General features: G+C 30.1%; 1 protein-coding gene and 1 long non-coding RNA gene across 4 annotated transcripts; one reads left to right on the plus strand and one right to left on the minus strand.

The window, feature by feature from the left end:
- Positions 1–1,920: 1,920 nt before the first annotated feature.
- LOC139785238 (2-acylglycerol O-acyltransferase 1-like) lies at positions 1,921–18,503 on the minus strand. Of its 2 annotated transcripts, none has more exons than XM_071724409.1 (7): positions 18,195–18,503; positions 18,003–18,064; positions 4,135–4,416; positions 3,636–3,910; positions 3,085–3,271; positions 2,671–2,870; positions 1,921–2,540 (listed from the first exon to the last, which is right to left on the minus strand). In XM_071724409.1, exons 3-7 carry the CDS (start codon positions 4,359–4,361, stop codon positions 2,386–2,388), a joined length of 1,044 nt encoding a protein of 347 aa, XP_071580510.1. In that variant the 5' UTR covers positions 4,362–4,416; positions 18,003–18,064; positions 18,195–18,503; the 3' UTR covers positions 1,921–2,385. The 2 variants fall into 2 exon arrangements, with proteins under 2 accessions (XP_071580510.1, XP_071580509.1); XM_071724408.1 differs by having other exon boundaries at positions 4,135–4,447; positions 18,195–18,502.
- LOC139785239 (uncharacterized) lies at positions 9,387–17,178 on the plus strand. 2 transcript variants are annotated; one of them, XR_011721864.1, is made up of 5 exons: positions 9,387–9,517; positions 11,214–11,882; positions 12,018–12,163; positions 12,245–12,610; positions 16,888–17,178. It is a non-coding gene; the product is annotated as an uncharacterized lncRNA (long non-coding RNA). The 2 variants fall into 2 exon arrangements; XR_011721865.1 differs by lacking the exon at positions 12,018–12,163.
- Positions 18,504–20,494: the final 1,991 nt, after the last annotated feature.

Genomic DNA, 20,494 nt, shown 5'->3' on the forward strand with positions numbered 1-20,494 from the left:
AACGGAACGCAACCTGTTGGAACAATCCGACCAAATCGCTACCTTGAGCGAATATCTTGCATGGACACAGCGATGCGAGGAGTTTATCGAGCAGCTCGAAGAAGACTGTCGTTCCAAACGTCCGCGGCTCTCAATCCGCGAAACAAACAATCCGGGACACAGACAATCTTTAGTGGCAAGAATCGCGCGACTCGAAGGTGTGAAGACTCTATTACAGAGACGGTTCGTACATATCGGTGGTGAGTACGCGGCGGGCAGTAGTAGCGGTAACGAAAACGTGGAAAGACTCGTCTGGCGAGAGATCGATGCCGCGTTCGAAAGCCGTGTATTGACCGGTGCAGTGATAAATACAAATTACATCGAACCGCAAAAATTTCTCGAAGATGCTGAAGTCATCGTGCTCGATCATGTGCAAAACGTTATGCAAAGATACGCAAGTGTAAAGATAACACTGTTGTCTCAGCTCTTAAAATAAATTTTTTACATCTCTTTTTCTCTCTTATTATTTTTGGACATTTTATTTTAGCAACTCTGTGTCATCTTCGAGAAAAGAAAAAAAAATATTTTGATGATTTATTTTGATGAAAAGAAAAAAACAAGCGAGAGCTTTTTTTGTTTTTTCTTTCAATAGCAACCAAAAGTCTTTCAGATATTTCTTATTAATAAATTATTATTATTATTGGTAATATATTGATATTTTTGTTATTGAAGGAGTGCGCTTTGCGATCTTTGTCTTCTTTGGTCGCCTCTTTTATGGGGTGTCGCATCCACGAAGATATCGTGCGAAACCTGCAAAGTTATCTGGTGCGTGTAAGCTGGGACTGATTATAAATTCGCCAACATCGCGTATGAAGAGTGTTACCGGGTGCAAGGAACTTTTAATCGCATCTACCTGTTACCGAAGTCAATTCTCGATATGCAATTTGAAAGTATGTTAAATTTATGCATTACTGACATTTAAAAGTATATACTAAAACTTATTTTGTACGGTGATTGTGTACTATAAAAATTTATTAATTATTATACATATACATTATACTACATAAGTGATAGTTAAATATTATCAAATTATTAATTATGCTTTTAAAACTTGCTATGTAAATTGGATAAATTTCTTAGAAGCTAAATGATCACAATTCTATGAAATAAAAACTAGAAAGAATTGATGAAATTATAAAATCTATGGTGTCCTTTTTTTTTTAATTTTAACGTAGGGAAAACTCATCATGAGTACCGCCGCCCCCGGAGAAGGGCGGACGGTTATGCCGGACTCATACCGGCTAAAAACCCTACGTGTGGCCTTCACTGGTGTCTCGGGGGGCGCCCGGGAACTGGTTATCATTGCATCCGGAACGCCCCTCCACCGGACTCCGACCAGGAGTCCCCTACTCCTCGAGGGCCCATAGGGGCGGGCAAATACCCCGACCCCCTAATGGAACCCTAGAGCCCCCGCCGCGTGCGTCGATGATGGCGCACGGGGCGAGGGTAACCAGTCCTAGTTGCAGCGACGGGGGACCACCACCCCATCGCTGCGCCCCCTAGGGTATTGTGCGGGGGCGGAATCGAGGCTCAGGAATCTCCGCCTGAGCCTCGACCTCCACACGACCCGGGAGGAGGGGGATACGGCCCCCGTGGTGAGAGGAACCAGCCCACCCCTCCCCCGGGCCGCGGCTCAGGGGACCCGGGTTCGGGACTCAAGCCCCGAGACCGGATCCCCCGGCAGACCGAGGGGAGAATCTATGGTGTCCTAGTAAAATGAAGAAAATTACAAAAATGGAATTGGTCAGTTTGACTTCTGAGACGCTCAGTATTTCTAATTTCTTTAACTAATTGATGAATTGTACTAAATTAGCGTAGGTGAATTCAAAATGTAACTCCAAAATAACTCGGTAATTAACTCCTACAATGACAATTAGAAAGTAATTAATAGATAGAATTTATTTACTTCAGCTTTACAAAATTAGCCAGGAAGGGACTTGGTTTACAATTTAAAACATCTTATCCACACTCATCCATCCATACCATGCGTACACTAGCTACTCTCTTACGCTAACCTAACTTCTTAAACCTAATCTATCACAGCCTTATTTTTGGCTTAATTTATTTCCTTAGAAAGTAATTAATATTAATATTGTTTTATGAGAATTATTATTGCGTAACTTTGAGTATTAATATCTACGCGATTGTTATCACAGAAGTGGTATAATTCTTCATAATGAGATATGTTCTTCTGGATAAATGTTTTTGTAATTTAAATTAATAAGTAGAGGAGACCGGGGCTAACTCGACACAATTTTTTCAAAGGCAATTTTCAACAATTAATTAAAATTTTCAAGCAAAACATTCTACATTATACATCACTATAACATTTGAATGTGATGCATATCATAGCTCGAGAGTGACTTTTTCTGGATTTTCTATATAATTCTGCTTTTGTGTTTCGAAGAGTTCGACTAAACCATTCATAAATTTTTCGTGATATTCGTTGATCTGCTCAGTCGTGGGTTCCTCTATTTTCGGTAATTCAATAGGATTGCCAACTATAATAAAAAGAAAGGTAAGATTTGAATATAGAGAATAATGAAATATTTAGCAATTTAGTATGCACATTAGTACTTTTCTGGTATCAACGTATGTATAAAATTGTGAATATACAGAGAGAAACTTTACCGACTACGGTGACAGGTAATCGCTTCGGAATAAGGCCAAATGAATACTGAAAGAACCCTCTGCCCGAGAAAACGACAGGTGGTACGCCAATGAGACTGCGAATATGATTCTGTATGCGTCTAAAAGTCGATCCTTCTGGACGATATATTTGATTGTATAAATCCGTTTCACCAAAGGAGAAGACAGGAACCAATGACGTACTAAATCATAAAATTGTATTAGATTCGAGTCGCATTGATTATATGAGTGTCTATTGTTCTACGGCGTATGATTCATATTTTATAAAAACTATTATCTGAACAGATTGCAAGACAATATTTTCTTTTAATGTGACTTTCGCTGAACATTAAAATATAGTTCGTGTACGTTAAAAACTATATATGCAAATGTAAAAAAATATATTCAATCGCTCACCCGTGTTTTAATGCTAATTTTATGAAGCCTTTTCTTTTTTTCACAAGAATACTATAAGTGCCTGGCGTAGATTCCATCATTTCGGAAACACCACCGACAATAAGAATTGTAGCTTTTCCGGTATACGGGCTTTCCGGCGGTGTTGATAATAAATACTCGATACTTCTCACGCTAGAAGCGCAGAAACCTGTATGCGTAAACATCATTATTGTTATAATCTTATCTCGTAAAATGTGGGATAAATGCTAATCATCGAGATTCATTTACATATAAAAATATCTCTTTCGAAGCATCCACGCTTAAATTATCATTACAATAACATATCAAACCGTTTCTTCTTAATGAAAACTCAGAGCACACTTACACAATCTTCTTTACAGACAAGAAATACGTTACGTATTAACATATGTTATTTATTAACATAATATTATTACACATAAATGTATTTATGTATTGCAAAAAATATCGAAAGCGTTTACTATAAGATTTATTGCTTATTATAAACGAGGAAAATTTATACAATGAAGAGAAAAAATAATAAAAGCCTTTACCTAAGGAAGAAGGATATTCTCTGAACAGAGGTACTTTGAAGTGTTGATCGAGAGTAATTGGACGTATTTCAAGTCCAGGAAATAGCTTCTTGCAATCCAATGCGTCCGTTCCGAATGAACCAATTATCCCCATCGAGAAAATGCCATGAGGTACACAAACGAAAAGATAAGACTTATTGGGATTTAAGTCCACCGTTTTCACTAATCTTAATGGAAAATAATTGCAAAAATAATGCCAGAATACGTTCTTTCTCACCACTCTTGTCCATAATTCACTGAAATATAAGACATAGTTCTTAAACATTAATAATTTATCAATAATCATTTCTATAAACACTTTTTTTATCGCGCGGCTAATATTATTCTCTTATATAACATTCAATAAATGTCACAACAGACTTTTTATTCATTTACTGCATTAATTGTCTTCAAGCAATTGTCAAAATTTTTATTTGTACACAGTGTCGACTACTTTAATAGTGATTAGTAGAATTATTACCTTCTACCGCCACGATGGTAGGTGTCCCAATCGTAATACATCCAGAGGAAGTACAGTACCAGGAAGTAACGTATTGTTTCTGTGTAGAGTAGAAGATAAGCCGTGATTATGTAACCCCAAAAAGGACCGAAAAGGGTGATGAATATCCATATCGCGGCAGTTAACGTTTGTAGTCTTCTTTGTAGAGGTACATTTAACGGTGCAAATTTCACGCCCAAAATTTCCATGTTTGATCCTTGCTAAATCTTCGTACCGAGTCCAAATTATTGCAGAAATCCGATCCTTCCCATTTAATTCATACACAATTATTTTCCTGTGATTAAATTTTTCTATAAGTAATTGGAAGTTGTCTTTTTTCTTTAATTCTTTAGATGAATCAAGTTGCTGATTTGATTAATCCAGAATCTCACACGAATTGGAACTTTATCAAGTATTCTACTATATCTACTTTGACTTTCTATTCTTATGAAAAATGAATCTTGTATTTTCAGGCCGATTTCACAGTCTCTGATTAACTTGATCCTCCGATTAAACTCACTCTTCGTCTCTTTTTAAGGGGACAGTTAGAAAGAGATGCAGAGTGAGTTTAATCGGAGGATCAAGTTAATCGGAGACTGTGAAATCGGCCCTCACTATGCCTGTTTTTTGTAGAACGTAGTAATTAGCAATTTATTATCCTTGAATACTTATTTATGAATCACTCATATACTCACTCATATACTCGTTATATGTATAACTACTATTTTAATGCAATGATTGTGGTTACAATAGCAAAACTGCTTTCAAAACATGTTTGTTTGCACGGAGAGAAAAATCAAATTATTTTTACGTGATAATTTTTTCACCTTAAATTTCTATCTATTTCTCATGTTATTATCCTGTGAATTGAAGTATTTTTAACGTATTTGACAGCTATCTTATACTAAGTACGCTTGTCCTAGGATTATTACTCGAAATAAATCTTTATTTAATAACAACGCCACTATAAAAACAGCAGACGCTCTGCCTCTTTAAATTTACATGCGACCCACCGGATTTTACCGTGTCGCTCATGTAAAGTCTCAGCCGCCTAGCACCATATGGATCCCTAGTATTTTTACTAAACGCCCACCGAAAAATGTCGTTTGTCAATAGTAACTGTAAGACAGCTGAATGACACGCATTTGTGCCATGGCGACGCTAGTAACTAAAACTTGGTAATCGTATGATAATACATATATCTATAAAGCTTTTCTAATAAAAATAGTATCCACCTTCTAAAAGCATGAATTTTGTAGGATAAGAAGTTGAATTTATTGTAAATATAACATGAGAAAAGTATAAGGTATTTATAATACAGGTTCACATAGTATTACGACTTGATTTTTCTCTCCGTGTGTACATTTAGAAATTGCGATGAATAAATTGCGTGAATATAAATCACCTTTATATATATATATATATATATATATATATATATATATCTAATTCAAAATAAACTATATAGAAATACTTCTTTCTTTTATTTTCATAAAAAATATTGAGTCAATTACGATACAATTAGTTCTCTGCGACATATAAATAAACGGTTTTACGGGATAAATAGAGTATATAAGAATGCAAATAATAAAATATTACTACACTTTATCGAAATTTATTTTTCAGTAACATTTATGTAATGAAATAAATTTATTGCTCTGAATATAAATAAATTTTTTCTGATGCATCCAGAAACACATAGTACCACATTGCACTATGAAATAACACATGCTGCTCAATTCATGTAAATATCGAATATAAAAACGTGATAAACAAAATTCTGATTTATTATTTAAAAAATAAAGAAATAGAAAAATGCAGACGATGTTCTTTCTTAATTTTAATTTACTAGACACCACAGACGCGCGCTTCGCGCGCGCTATTTAGCTTTAACATTATGCTATTACTATTACACTATTAACTTCTTGATACACACAACTGTCAAAATATACGATGACAGCTGCAAATGAAGTAAGCGCAGCGAGAGAACCAATTGGCATCGCGGAAAAGCGGCAACAACAAACTTCGAGATATGCGAGTATCGACTTAACATGCCTTTTTTTAAAAAACGGTTCTAAAGGTTGAAATCACCCTTTATATGTAGAGCGGCTTTTTGCTTTTCTCGATATATTTCGGAAAGTATTCGAGATATCAAAAAATATTTCAAACAGTTACTTATCACTTTACTACAAAAACTTTAAAAGGAGTAGATTTAAAAGATGTCGTCGATAATGTTATTAAGAAAAGTGAAAACATATATATAGGCTTACGTATTCATGCCATAACTTCTGATATGGGTGGTGCAATCAGGGATTGTGGAAATTATTTGGTATTAATGCCAGTAGATTTTCTCGCGTATCTAATTGTTGTAAGCAATTGTTGTGATGAAGAAAGAAAACTATATGGTTTTTTGGTGATGTTCCACATGGTGATGTTTTAAAAATATTAAAAGTGGATTTTTAAATAATAAATGCATTGAAATATCTTAAACTTTTGTAGATAAGTATAATCTACCTACGAATTTAGTAGAAATGAGTCATTTACAAGAATTAGTTGAAACACAAAAAGATTTGGATTTTATGCTGGCACCAAAGCTTCGTGAAGAATACTTAAATACAAAAAATTATTTCTTGAAGATGCGGGTTAATAGCGTATCTAACGTATTGAATTATGATGTTAGCTCAGCATTAAATTTTTTAGCTGAAGAAAAAAACAAAGTTTCATATAAGTCTACGTCGTGGTTTGTAAAGTATATTGCTCATTGATTTCAAATAATGACTGCGCGCCATCCTCTCTTTGCTTTGGGGAAAAAAAACATAAAGGAGTATAATAAAACCATAACATTTCTCAAAGAAGCTATAACTTTTTTTTCTGAATTAAAAGTTGGAAAGGATCAAAGTTGGAAACCATTTCAAACATCAGCTGTGATATCCACTAAAGACCCATGAATCATTATCCAAAATGATTTTCAAAATTGTTTTTTTTTTATTTATTAAATTTACAAATTTTCTAAATTTATATAAAAAGTCTTAAATTTATAAAAAAAATTATTTATTGCATTATTTACTTTTACTGCATTTACTGCATTTATTAACTTTTTGTGATAAATTAAATTTATCAGTATTTATTGTTTGTTACTATTTACTCAATTTCTTAATTTACGGAATTTATTTCATTTAATTAAGTTTTATTTATTTATTTCAATTTAATTGAAATAATTCCTCAATTAGAATTGAATTTATGTAGATATATTTTTGATACAGTTATTTTGTTTTATTCAAAAATGACGCGTAATGCCTGCCGTCACTTCCGCTCTCATTAATGGCGGCTTTATCCCATCCCTCATTAAAGGATCCCTAGTGGAAAGATACAGGTGTGCTCATATTCGAGACGAATTTCGTACGGTTCTGCGCAGATGCCAGATGCAGCCATTTTTTAAAATAAATAAGACACTATACACTGAAAAAAAAATTTGCTTACTTTTAGTAAATATATTTAACAATTAAGGTAATTTAAATCGACCTGACTGGCAATATATATAACGTCTTTTTCGATATGAACATTGAAAAACTGTGAGCCAACTTGCTTTGTCGGATTCACACAGAACTTTTTTCGGATCAATCATCGAGACATTATTAATTTCGACCATGGGTTTTGGTCAGTTGATGTAATTTCTAAATTAAATAGTTTAAATTTTTATTGCGAAAAAATATTACTTCAGCCAGGGTTTGAACCTGGAACCTCCCGTATACCGTGCGGGTGTCGTGCCAATTCGACCACTGGGGCTGTGGTAATATTTATCGCAATAACAAACTATAAGATGGAGCACCGATTACTAGGTCGACGGTGTATAATAAACAGAATGATAAATTTCTTTCGCCAGTACATAGAATAACAATTAAGGTAATTTAAATCGACCTGACTGGCAATATATATAACGTCTTTTTCGATATGAACATTGAAAAACTGTGAGCCAACTTGCTTTGTCGGATTCACACAGAACTTTTTTTTTAGTAAATATATTTACTAAAATTAGATTTACTTAATTTAAATAAAAAACGTTAAAATATAAAACTTATCAATTTGAATATAGTAAACTAAAGTATTAAAATTAGAAAATGTTTTCTTGCTGAAAAATTTACTTGAATCAAATTCAGGTTTACTATATTACAGTACAAAAGTTATTGAAATGTAGTAAATGATTTTTTAAAATACTAAATGAGAATCTTTTAATTTTAGAAATGACACTTTAATAAATATTTGTTTAAATTCAAGTTTCCAAAGTTATGAAAATAATAAATAGAGTACTTATAAGAAATAAATATTTCTTTAGTGCAATTTATTACATTTTAGGAAACATATACTAAAATAAAGTAAATATATTCGACAAAACCAAAAAGAATATTTTATTTACAGCAAATAGGTTTTTTAAATTTTAAAACGCATTTTGTTTTTACTAGTTATACTTCTTTCATTTAAGTTTTTTTTATATTTTATTTACAGCAAATAGGTTTTTTAAATTTTAAAACGCATTTTGTTTTTACTAGTTATTTTTCTTTCATTTAATTTTTTTTGCATCTTCTTTTCACAAGGATTATAATGATCACTGCGTCCAATAAAGAGAGTAGCTCAATAAGCGGTTAATGATTATTGCTTGCGATTGAAATATTCTTATATATATAAATCTTTGATATATTTAGGAAAATAAATCAATCAAAATAATAATTAAGCGATGGAGTTACTTTTTATATTAAACGCTATTGACACTTTGTATTTCTATATGAATGATATTCATAGTCCAATTTTATATTTAAGATTATCTTAAATTTGGTCGTGGGCATTCTTAAATTCCACTCAACCATTGAAATGACCGTAGAACCACGTTTCGAGATCGTACAAGATGATCTTGAATATAAAATCGGATTGTGAATATCGGCCTACGACATAACGTATTTTATTAATAAGAAACTGAAATTTGCGCGCGCACACTACTTCCATTTGTTTACCCCCGAGCTTCTTTCTCTCTCCCACTATCTATCTCCCATTGTTGCCGCGACTGCCGCGACTGCCGCGACTGCCGCCCCTGCCGCCCCGATTGCCCGCTGCCGAACATGCTTGCACACGTTGATACGTTGTCGTTCGAGCACGTTTGCTACTAAGCGGCGGTCAGCGATAGTACGAGAGAATATTGTGCTGTATTGTATTATTTGCATTATTACTTTTTTTTACAGCTTCTGACGTATCTCTTGTCAAAACGTGCTTTTTTACTTTACATTCTCAAGAGAATCGACAACTTATAAAAGCATGCAGATTAAGAATATCTTACAACAACTGGGCTTAAGCACTTATGCTGATGTTTTCGAAAGTAAATAATTTATTTCTTATGGGAAGTTCTAAAATGATAAACTTTATTTATTCAGAATTAGATATCTTTACTTAAATTAAGTAGATATCTTTACTTAATATAATCACATATTTATTTATAAATATTTATAAATATTTATAAATATTTTCTTAAATTTAAATATTTTTTTTTACTGAAAAAAAATTTAGATTCAAAAAAATATTGTGATAGATATTTCAAACAATATTCTTTACACACACACACACACACACACACACGCACACGCACACGCACACGCACACGCACACGCACACGCACACGACACGCACGTACGCATACACGCATGTACATTTGAAGCCCAAGTTTGTAAATATTAATTTCTTTTTCTTTAATTGAAGAAAATGGAATCACAATGGAGTTGTTAAAAAATTTAAATGAAAAATTAATTGCTGAACTTATTCCCGAAGTGGGTCCACGTATAATTTTTACTTCACATTGGAGAAAAAAATATTCAGGAGAAGTTCAAATATTACCATTACCAAGTACAAGTTCAGATACAGATTCTTATGTGGGTTACATTAACAAATACTTATTCATACTGTTGTTTTGTTCGGATTTATTTAACTGTTTTTATTTACTTATTGTTAGTGCAAAATATTTAAAAAATTATTTTACTCAGCATTTAATTTTTTCGTATTTGTTGATTCTAAAAAATAAATCTGGCTTCAAAAATATCCTATTATACCATAATTTAACGAAGTTTTAGAGGTTGAAATAATATTTATATTGCAAAAGAATAATATTTGGAATATATTAAAAATATTTATAATTAAAAATTATGTAATGTTATGGTCATTCGTGTATATGAAAGTTGTACTTATTTGTCATAAACCCGTCAAATTCCTTAATCTTTAGAACCTTGCAGTATTTGCTATACCCATTTCTTACTGCTGCTGTAAAGTATCAATTATAACTAAAATTAAGAAAACTAATTATATCATTTCTATATTTTTGCAATAATATATACGCATTCAATGCATTGAAAGTCAGAAAATATATTTCTCTCAATATTGAGTGAATTATTAATATATTCAACTTTTAAAAGAAATTGTAGAAGAGAATTCTTGAAGCTAGATTTCCACTATCCAAAAATTTATAATAAATACTTATCTTCTTTTTCATGCATTCTTTATGAAATTGAAGGAGGCTAGATCATATTAACTCAAATAAAATAACAGAATAATAAATCCTAAAAAGACAGCAGCATTAAGTCATTTTTTTTAAACATAAAATACCATAATTTTTTTGTTATTTTTCAGAGCACAGAAAATAGCCAATATTCAATTAATATTAATAATAAAAACTCTCAAAATACAATGCAAAGGACAAGTACTTATGAAAATAATAACAAAGGAAAAAAATGCAAACAAAATGCTTCTATTTGTCAAGATATGTTTCTATTAGAAACAATGCCTAGCATTGATGATTTATTGCAAAAATCAAAAATGGGTAGAATAATTTTATGTCGTTCTAAAACTAAAGAATTGACTGGATCAATGAGAAATAAGTTGTGCAACATAATTGTCACTTACATGGAAGATCATAATATTGCGTATGTTTTCAATTTAATATTTTCATTGCAAAATTTAATTATTTATTATTATTTTAATAATTTTATATATTAATATTTATGTATAAGTCTTATTAATTTTTACAGTATGAATAATGAAATAGCCAAAGGCATTGCAGAACGAATTGTTAAGATATTTCCTTCTGAAGCTGAAGGTACCTATTTTATACAAGCAAAAAGAAAGAGCGACACTCTTGATAAGAAGTCAATAGCTGCGAAAGGCAAACTAATGTCATGTTGGCGCAATAGAAAATATGCCTTATCAAAATTAAAAGATAAATTCATAGAAGGACATGATAATGTTGATGATCCCGATGATTCACTTGATAATGATGATAAGGATAATTTATATGTCTAGTAAAAAATTTTTGCAAGTACCTAAATATTGAGTAATTATGTTTCTAGTGAACCAGGAAGATATTGAAAAAGCTTTGGATTGGTTAAAAGTTGACCAAGCGCCTTGGAAGATAGTTTTGGAAAAATGGAGTTTAACTTCTAAATACCGATTACAAACATTAATGAAATTATCTGATAAAATACTGAGTAACATATTTAAGGACTGGCCGCTTTTGAAACATTCATATGGCTATAAACTTATCAAACTTGATTTTGATCAGACGCAATTAACAAATGTCTGTTTAACTTTGGAGAAATAGAATGAGTTTTTTAATGTAATCACACAAAATGTACAATTTACGAATAAAAATGATGATTTCACTGAATTAATGGAAAAACTAAAATTGTATATATCTGAAGGTAAAGTAAATAAATTATATTATATTTATATTATTTGCACTGTATGCAATATAAACTGCTATTGGTTATAATGATTATTGGTTACTTAGTAATTGATACTTGGTTAAAATGTAACAATTTTTTTATTTTTTGTAGATTCCAAATTGGCAATTACAATACAACTTCTTTCATACATGATACCTCCAAAGCAAAAGGTTAAACAAAAAAGTTCTGTGACAAAGAAACACTATAATAAAGCCTCCATTGCTTTATCAAGAGATAGCATGATAAAATATGTAGCTGTTAGTATATTGATATCTAAAGTTTTCATTTCGATACTTATATGTTCTATTAAAAAACAAAATTTGGATATTTTGTTCTAGACTTCTGCTGATATTACGAAGATTCGTCAAGAAGCTAGCGATCAAGCAAAAGAAACACAAACATCTGTACAACCTTATATAATAATTGTGGGATCAATAGAAAACGTGGACCACTCATATGTCACGATCGATGACGTTTTATATTCGACGGAATCAACATTAGAAGCTTTCGATATTTGTTTCAAAGCTTTCCATGTCTTGAAAATTAACTATCCGGATGCTAGTAAACACTTATGGATGCTCATACAAAGAGGATTATACAAGTTCCAAACACAGTGGGACATATCATTTTCAAATATAGAATATTTATTGAAGAAGCTCACAACAAATACAACTGAAAACGACTAAGTGTACAAGTGAATTGTAGTAAGTTGCAATTTTCTTTTTCTTTGTAAAATTCTGTTTTTTTTGTGAAATCGAAATAAGTAATAATTTCGCTTTTTGTTTAGACAACTATATTTTATATTGAGATAATATAGTTACAGTTTATATATACATATAAAATATTTTGATAACATAGAAACATAGATAATAGATATATATTATAATAATTTCATTTCCATTATTAATATTATATAATGTAGTTTGTAAGTTGAATACACATTAATACCATTTTTAAAAAAGGTATTTTCTAGACTTTTTTTTCAAAAATTAAACATTAAGCTAAAAATATACGTCATTATTATAATTATAAAATTTTATGTTCAAAATGTTTAATTGTATGTTTTGTAAAGAAGTGTTTTCACAATTCATATATCTCAAAAGTCACGTTAAACTTAAGCATATTGATCAATTATATTCAGAAGTTGAATGTAATTTTGCGAATTGCACGAAATCATATAGTACCGTTTATTCATTATTTCGACACATATCTACAGCCCATGATACTGAATCAAGTAAAAGATTTAAAACGAATAATAAGGAAGCCATCATCTAAGGAATCGATAATTAAAATAAGTTCTCAGGTTGTGAACTTGGTTGATCATACTGCAAGTTTAGAACCTATATTAAATACAAAAGAAGATTCTAATGCTTTCCTTGAAAATTTCAGTTCTAAAATATTAAATCTAACATTATCTTTAATAACGAGATTATATTACTTCGAAAATTTAAATAGAGAGAACGTCCATGTAATGATTAATACAATTTTTTATACCTATTTATCTGAATGTTTTGAGATGTTAGAAAAAAAATATGGGAATACGAGTGACAAAGTAAATATTTAGATATTATAAAAAATAACTTGAAAAAATATAAAAGTGAACATCTTACCTTAAAATACTTAACTAATGTTAATTGTTTAATAAAACCGTTAGTGATAAAAGTGCATTCTTTTTTAGCTCCAAAAAACAAAAAATTAAATAAACAATTAGTTATACGTCATAAAAAAATTGCTATAATTCCTATAAAAATTGTGCTAAAGAAATTTTTGGAACAACCGAACGTTTTTAGTACTATTATAGAATATATTAATGACTGTAAAGATAACACTACATTGCTAACTTCAGTTTACCATGGCGAAATGTGGAGTTCTATAGAATTAAAACAAAATGAATATGTTCTACCTATAGCGGTATTTTTTGATGACTTCGAAATAAATAATCCGTTAGGATCACGCAAATCGATTCATAAGTTAGGTGCAATTTATTTAAGTCTAATATGTATACCTCCTCAATATCGTAGCAATTTAGATAATATTCTACTTATGCAATTCCATGATTATCAAGATCACAAAAAATTAGGAAATAAAATCTTATCGCACGTTGTTGATCAAATAATTGATCTTAGTGTTAATGGAATAACTATAGATGTTAATAATAAGGAGCAAAGAATATTATTTCGTTTGATGTTTATTGTTGGGGATAATTTGAGCTTGAACACAATACTCGGTTTTTCACAAGGATTTAATAGTCAATATTATTGTCGTGTTTGTACAGTCACTAAAAAAGATGCACAAAAACTTGTTAATGAAAAGGAAAAATATATTAGAACGCGAAATGATTACATTAATTGTGTAATAAACTCAACGTTTGGAGTAAAAGAAGACTGCATTTTTAATAAAATACAAAATTTTCATGTAACAGAAAATGTATCCATAGATCCAATGCACGATTTATTAGAAGGCATTTGCAGGTATGACATTGCTAAAATATTAAACGATTTTATTTATGTAAAGCAATTTTTTACTTTGGAAGTTTTCAATGACAGATTATTAAATTGGATTAGTTCATTTCATAATAATGTACCACCAGTATTTAAATCTGAATCTATTAAATCCGGAAAAATTATTATAACAGCTTCTGAAATGTATTATTTGGTTAATAATTTGTCGTTAATTATTAGTGATCTTGTACCAGAAAAAAACTTAACTTGGCAACTGTATTTATTTTTGAAAAAGATTGTAAATCTCTCATGCTTACATTTTCTCACCTCTAAATGTATTGATTTATTTCATCACGTCGTACATGAGTATTTAACTTTGCATAAAAAATTATTTAATATTGCATTAAAACCTAAGCACCATAATCTATTACATTATACGAGAATTATGAAAAAGTTTGGACCACTAAATATAATGTCATCTATTCGCTTTGAGGCGAAACATAAACAATTAAAACATAATGCTAAAGTGACTACTTCACGGACAAATCCTTCCTATACAATTGCTCTAAGGCATCAATTAAGACTTTGTCATCGATTCGTTAGCGCAAATGGGTTTTCAAATCGTTTACAATACGGTACTAAAATAAAATTTACTGAAGTATTAGAATACTTTGCTATGAAAAATGTTTTACTTCCAGCAATAATATATGATGACTTAGATACAGTATCTTGGGCTGTAGTAAATGGTACACGATATGAAATCAATAACATTGTATGTACGAATATTTATGACCGCTCATTTGGAAAAATTCGATACATTATTTTAAATCAAAACAAAGAAATATTTTTTCTATTAGTAAAACTTTCAACGTTAAGTTTTGATCGGCATAAGAGTGCATACAAGATATTAGAACAGGACCAATTCTTTTGTATAAAACAAAAAGATTTAATAGATTACCATGTTTATTTTAAAAGCCATGACAATTATATTTTCTGCGAAAATTTGTTTGAATTATAAATGTAATAAAAAGGTGTCATATATATATATATATATACTTACGTTTTTTATTTTCCTTATAGTATGTGAATAATTGAACAATACATATATTTTCGTTTGCATAACGATTTGTACACATATCTTTCGCTCAAATTAGAAGCATATCAAATGGTCACAATTGCGAGCCACTGTAAACTCGCGTGGTATTTGATTATAAATGACTACACGGTATAAATAATGGGCTCTTTATTATACTCTTACCAGTTAGATAATAAGCTTTTATTTTTTGATAAAAATATAAAAAATATTAACGTTTTTTCCTTAATCTTCCGTTGTATTTGTGATATCAGATATTTCATATTTTGTCATTTCAGTTTCTATTATAACCGAATACTATATGCAAGCTCGTGAGATAGTAACTTGTAATCATTACCATTTGTTGCGCTTGTAATTTCATTGGAAAAATCATGTACAACTCGTTACGTCAAACAAGTATGCATATACAGCCTTGGCCAAAAGTATTAGGTACTTATATTTTTTTCATTTATCTAGAATTCTTTTACTTGTATTATCTTCTATTGGATACCGGTATTGAATAGAGGTAAATGAAAAAAATATAAGTACCTAATACTTTTGGCCAAGGTTGTATTTTTCAAAATAAATAAATAAATAAATTATAATAATTAGACAATAGATTTTCTATTTTAGAAAAAATTGATTTAGATTTAAAAAAATTTTTTTAGTTAAAAATATGGATTTTTACATGTAATTAAATATTTTCTTAATGTAAATAATTTTTATTCAGTTTTAAGAAAACCGAATCTAAAAGCAAGAAAATTTTTATATTTTTAACAAAATGTTAAAATAAATTTATTTAAATTTTTTTAATTTTTAAACTTATTATTTCTATGTAAGATTAATTTGCAAAATTTAAGTTTACATTTTCTTATTTTCATGTTCATAATTAGTAATTGGTAAAAAATAAAAGCTATATTTTAATACATATAAACTATGTTCTAAAAAATAGTTTTTACAATATAAGAATAATTTACTGTATAGAAAAAATCACTTTCTTAAATTAAATTAATATTATTAGAAAATCGTTAACTTATAAAAAATAAAATTTATATCTCTGTAAATATTGATTATTTTGTACAAAATATTTCTTAGAATTTATGAGATCTTTACATAATAAGAAAGTTCATTCTCTTGAAATTAATAAATATAAATGGAAAATTACTAATAAAAGCTATATTTTAATACATATAAACTGTGTTCTAAAAAATAGTTTTTACAATATAAGAATAATTTACTGTATAGAAAAAATCATTTTCTTAAATTAAATTAATATTATTAGAAAATCGTTAACTTATAAAAAATAAGATTTATATCTCTGTAAATATTGATTATTTTATACAAAATATTTCTTAGAATTTATGAATTCTTTACATAATAAGAAAATAATGTAAGAAAGACATGTAAGAATCTTTTGTTCGCATTTCTCTCTCAGTGGTATTGGTTTTATATGAGTGTTCTCTCACAGTTGTGTTTCGTGATAATGCGGGGACATTCCCATGAATGCAAGGAGGTCTTATATTGATTATGACGAGTCATCTTGACGATTAGGTAATGCTCTTTATTTAATGACTAATTTTTAATTTATTAAGTTGATACATCGTGACGTTTCATGCATTTCAGACGGCACTTGATAAGGGCTCTAACCGTGAGCCGAAACGTTGTGCACCGAATTATATTTGTAGCCAGGTAGTCGAGCAATAAATGATCCTATTCGTTTTTTAATCGCTGGCGGATAAAGGTTTTTTCTATTATAATAAGAAAGGTCATTCTCTTGAAATTAATAAATATAAATGGAAAATTACTAATTTGTAAAAAATAAAAATTACATTTCAATAATCATTGACTGTATTGCAGTAAATACTTGTTATAATTAATAAATTATTTCCTTTATTAAGGGAATTATGTTTTTCAAATAAGTAAATACAGTTTCTTATTTTAAAAAAATATGTTTACAGTTGTATGCAAACTCACCATTTACTAAAATTAAGGAAATTTTCTTTTTTTTTAGTATTTTTTTTTCAGTGTAATGACATAACACCGAATTCAACTGTCGCGGAAAGATGGAGGTATCTGGCATCAATTTCTCATTTGTTGTTAGAAATATATGCGCATGAGGACACCTGTATACTTCCACCATGATTAGGCTCATGTTTTGCTAGCAAAATCTGTCGATATAAACTAATAGCAAATTGGCAGCAAAACCGAGTAAGTTCTGCACAATGCGATTGACCGTTTAAAAGTATTTAAAGGTAGTTGTCACGTAAAATAAATTTCTTAAGAATGTTTTAAAATTTTAGCTGTCTATGCGTTAATTTAAACGTTATCTAAATGTCTGTACAATTTCAAAAATATTTACCATTTAAAAACCGAGATAATTAAAGATACATGTACTACATGACCAAACACTTGCACTATATTATGTTCAGTTTTTAACTGTAAAACACATTTAAGATTTTAATTAAAAAACGATTAAAAGAAAACATTTATATAAACTTAACTAAAAAAAATTCAATAATGTTTACCGTATAGTTTACCAAATTTTCAATGAAAAAAAAAGAGGGAAATATAGTTATGACTTACCTATTTATCAATGTCAGAACTCTTCTTTTATCAGATAAGCCGCTTTTTCGCCGTTTGTTACTCTATAGAAAATAAATTTAGTCTGTTTCAGAACGCGGTTATTTAAATTGATAGAACACTTTTCTTTAGCTGGATAATTAGTGTGTTCTATTTAGTACGTTCAAAAACGTTTATTAAACTAATATGTGTTACCTGGGCACTTTCTTCTCCGTATGCTTCAAACTTTTTCAAACGCTTGGTCTTGGTGCGCACTCGTGCGTCCAATCGAATTCGCTATTAATTTCAATCTTCCTGTTCGACACACCTTTTCAAGACCGTGGTTCAAAATCGACTGATGAATTTACCGCCCGTTTACCTTTTTATAGTCTTTTTATAGCCCTCTCTTATAATCTTTCTTCTAATTTTATTGGCCGGGAGGCCTCACGCCACTCTGACACTCTTGGCTCTAGAACACCGTGACCGCCGGGGCACGAAGCCCTCGGGGCACGCGCTCCTCCTAACCGAGTAAGTAAGGAAACGATGAAAGTAGTGGTATTTTATCGGCGATGTTGCCATCTCCCACTTATGCTACACCTCTCATGTCTCCTTACAGGCATTTGGCTACTGTAATGAGAGTTATAGTTACGACCGCATCGGGGGGTCTGGGGGGCTGTCAGTCCCCCCAGAATCCTCCCCGTGGTCGGAGTGCGACCGACGTTATCAGTCCACATTATCGAGCCGAACCTTGAGCCGAACTTGGCCGCGAACCGATCATGCGTCCACATCATGGTGTAAATGAACAAAACTATGCAATAAAGTTTATATTTAAATTGTTATTTTATTCAAGTATACATTCTATTAAAAATTATTAAATGTTATTAAATGTGTATTTTAGTAATTACAAAAAACGTTACCTAATTTTATTCTGTTTGAATAAAATATTAATTTTTTTTCGTTACATATGTCTTTTAATTATTACCTAAGTAAATTGCGTTTCAACCGAGGTTTCAACCCTTCCTCCTCACACTATAATTCAGAATCTACACTGTGGACGTGCGGTAATCAAATTACGTAACCAAACCGGATTTTATTTCTAAATTAAGGTGCCTTAATCGAATGTACGTTCTTGTTCGAACCAAGCATGCTAATACATTCCTTGGCGCAGAATTATTAATTTTTTTCGACACAAGGTCCGTCACTCTGTCGAAAATGAAAGGTTCCCTCGAGAGTCCATTACCATGGAATGCTAAGAATTCAGCATTTATAATTCTTCCTACATTTTCAAAATCTTTTGAAGTTTGAATACAATTTCCTCTTGAAATGCAGGACAGCCAGTCACCCGACGGAATTAACGTATGTGTTGGAACTCCTAAGTGTGATCTGATAAGTATGATCAGATTACACGCTTTGTCGGTTAGACTGGTAGTTAAGCTTCGAGCTAGACAAATAATGACAAAAGACGAAAAATGAACGAAGAAAGAAAGCTTGAGTAATTACCCGGGAAAAAAAGATTATATATAATTATATATAATTATATATAATTATATATAAATATATATGATTATATGTGATTATATATGAAATTTGGTGCTTCATATAAAATTATATATGGGTCCATATATCATTATATATGAGCATATATAATTCCAAGTAAAGTAGGAATCTTGTAGGTCAAAATGGAAATAAAAGTATAAATAATAAATAAGTAAATATGTATAAATATTATTCTTAGACCAAGGAAGCGCAAGGTTACAATTTATTTAAATTTATTTAAAATTGGAACGTATGCATGATGTAAGCTTGATCTACAATGTGTTCTTTGTTTCCTGTTTTTTGCTCTTTTAACCTCTTTGCGATTATCTCGTATTTCGCAATTCCGTCGCGCAACGCGATGTTTTTTATTCTCTGTCCCCCAAGATAAAAATTGACGAATTTCAGAAGAGACTAGAAACATCACGTTACGCGACGGAATACGAGATAGCTGTAAAGAGGTTATATAAGAGCAGAAAACAGGAAGCAATAAAGAACACATTGTAGATTAGCCTGTAGGAATTCGGAAAATATGTATCTAAACTACTGGTTTCAGAAATGATTTACATCAAATTACAAAATAATTCTAATTTACAAAAGGATACCGAATTCCTACAACATCAATACGTTCCCATTTTAAATAAATTTAAATAAATTGTCACCTTGCGCTTCCTTGATCTGATCAGACCATGCAAATAATTAATATTTATTTGAAAAACACAAAAGAAAAAAATTAAATATAATGCCATGAAAAAGAAGTAAAAAATAATAGTATTATTTCAAGTATATTTATTAGAATGAGTAATATCACATAAAATATATATATTTTGTACACAAAATTGAATTTAAAGGAATACGTACAATATTTTAGAAATTTAGAAAATATCTCTCAAAATTGCTGTAGTCTTAATATATAGGATGTAGAAGATATTGAAAATGTATAAAATACAGTAGAAAGTAAAATAAAATTATGAAATGTAACA

The sequence above is a fragment of the Temnothorax nylanderi genome, unplaced genomic scaffold (assembly GCF_030848795.1).
Source record: "Temnothorax nylanderi isolate EJ_2023f unplaced genomic scaffold, tnyl_v1.0 TNYL_tig0761_pilon, whole genome shotgun sequence".
NCBI lineage: Eukaryota > Metazoa > Arthropoda > Insecta > Hymenoptera > Formicidae > Temnothorax > Temnothorax nylanderi.

Coding starts and splice junctions, on each gene's coding strand:
- LOC139785238 (XM_071724409.1), bottom strand. CDS start 4,361: ATGGAAATTTTGGGCGTGAAATTTGCACCGTTAAATGTACCTCTACAA. Junction 3,272..3,635: donor AGAATATCCTTCTTCCTTAG/GTAAAGGCTTTT, acceptor TTACGCATACAG/GTTTCTGCGCTTCTAGCGTG. Junction 2,541..2,670: donor ATTACCTGTCACCGTAGTCG/GTAAAGTTTCTC, acceptor TTTTTATTATAG/TTGGCAATCCTATTGAATTA.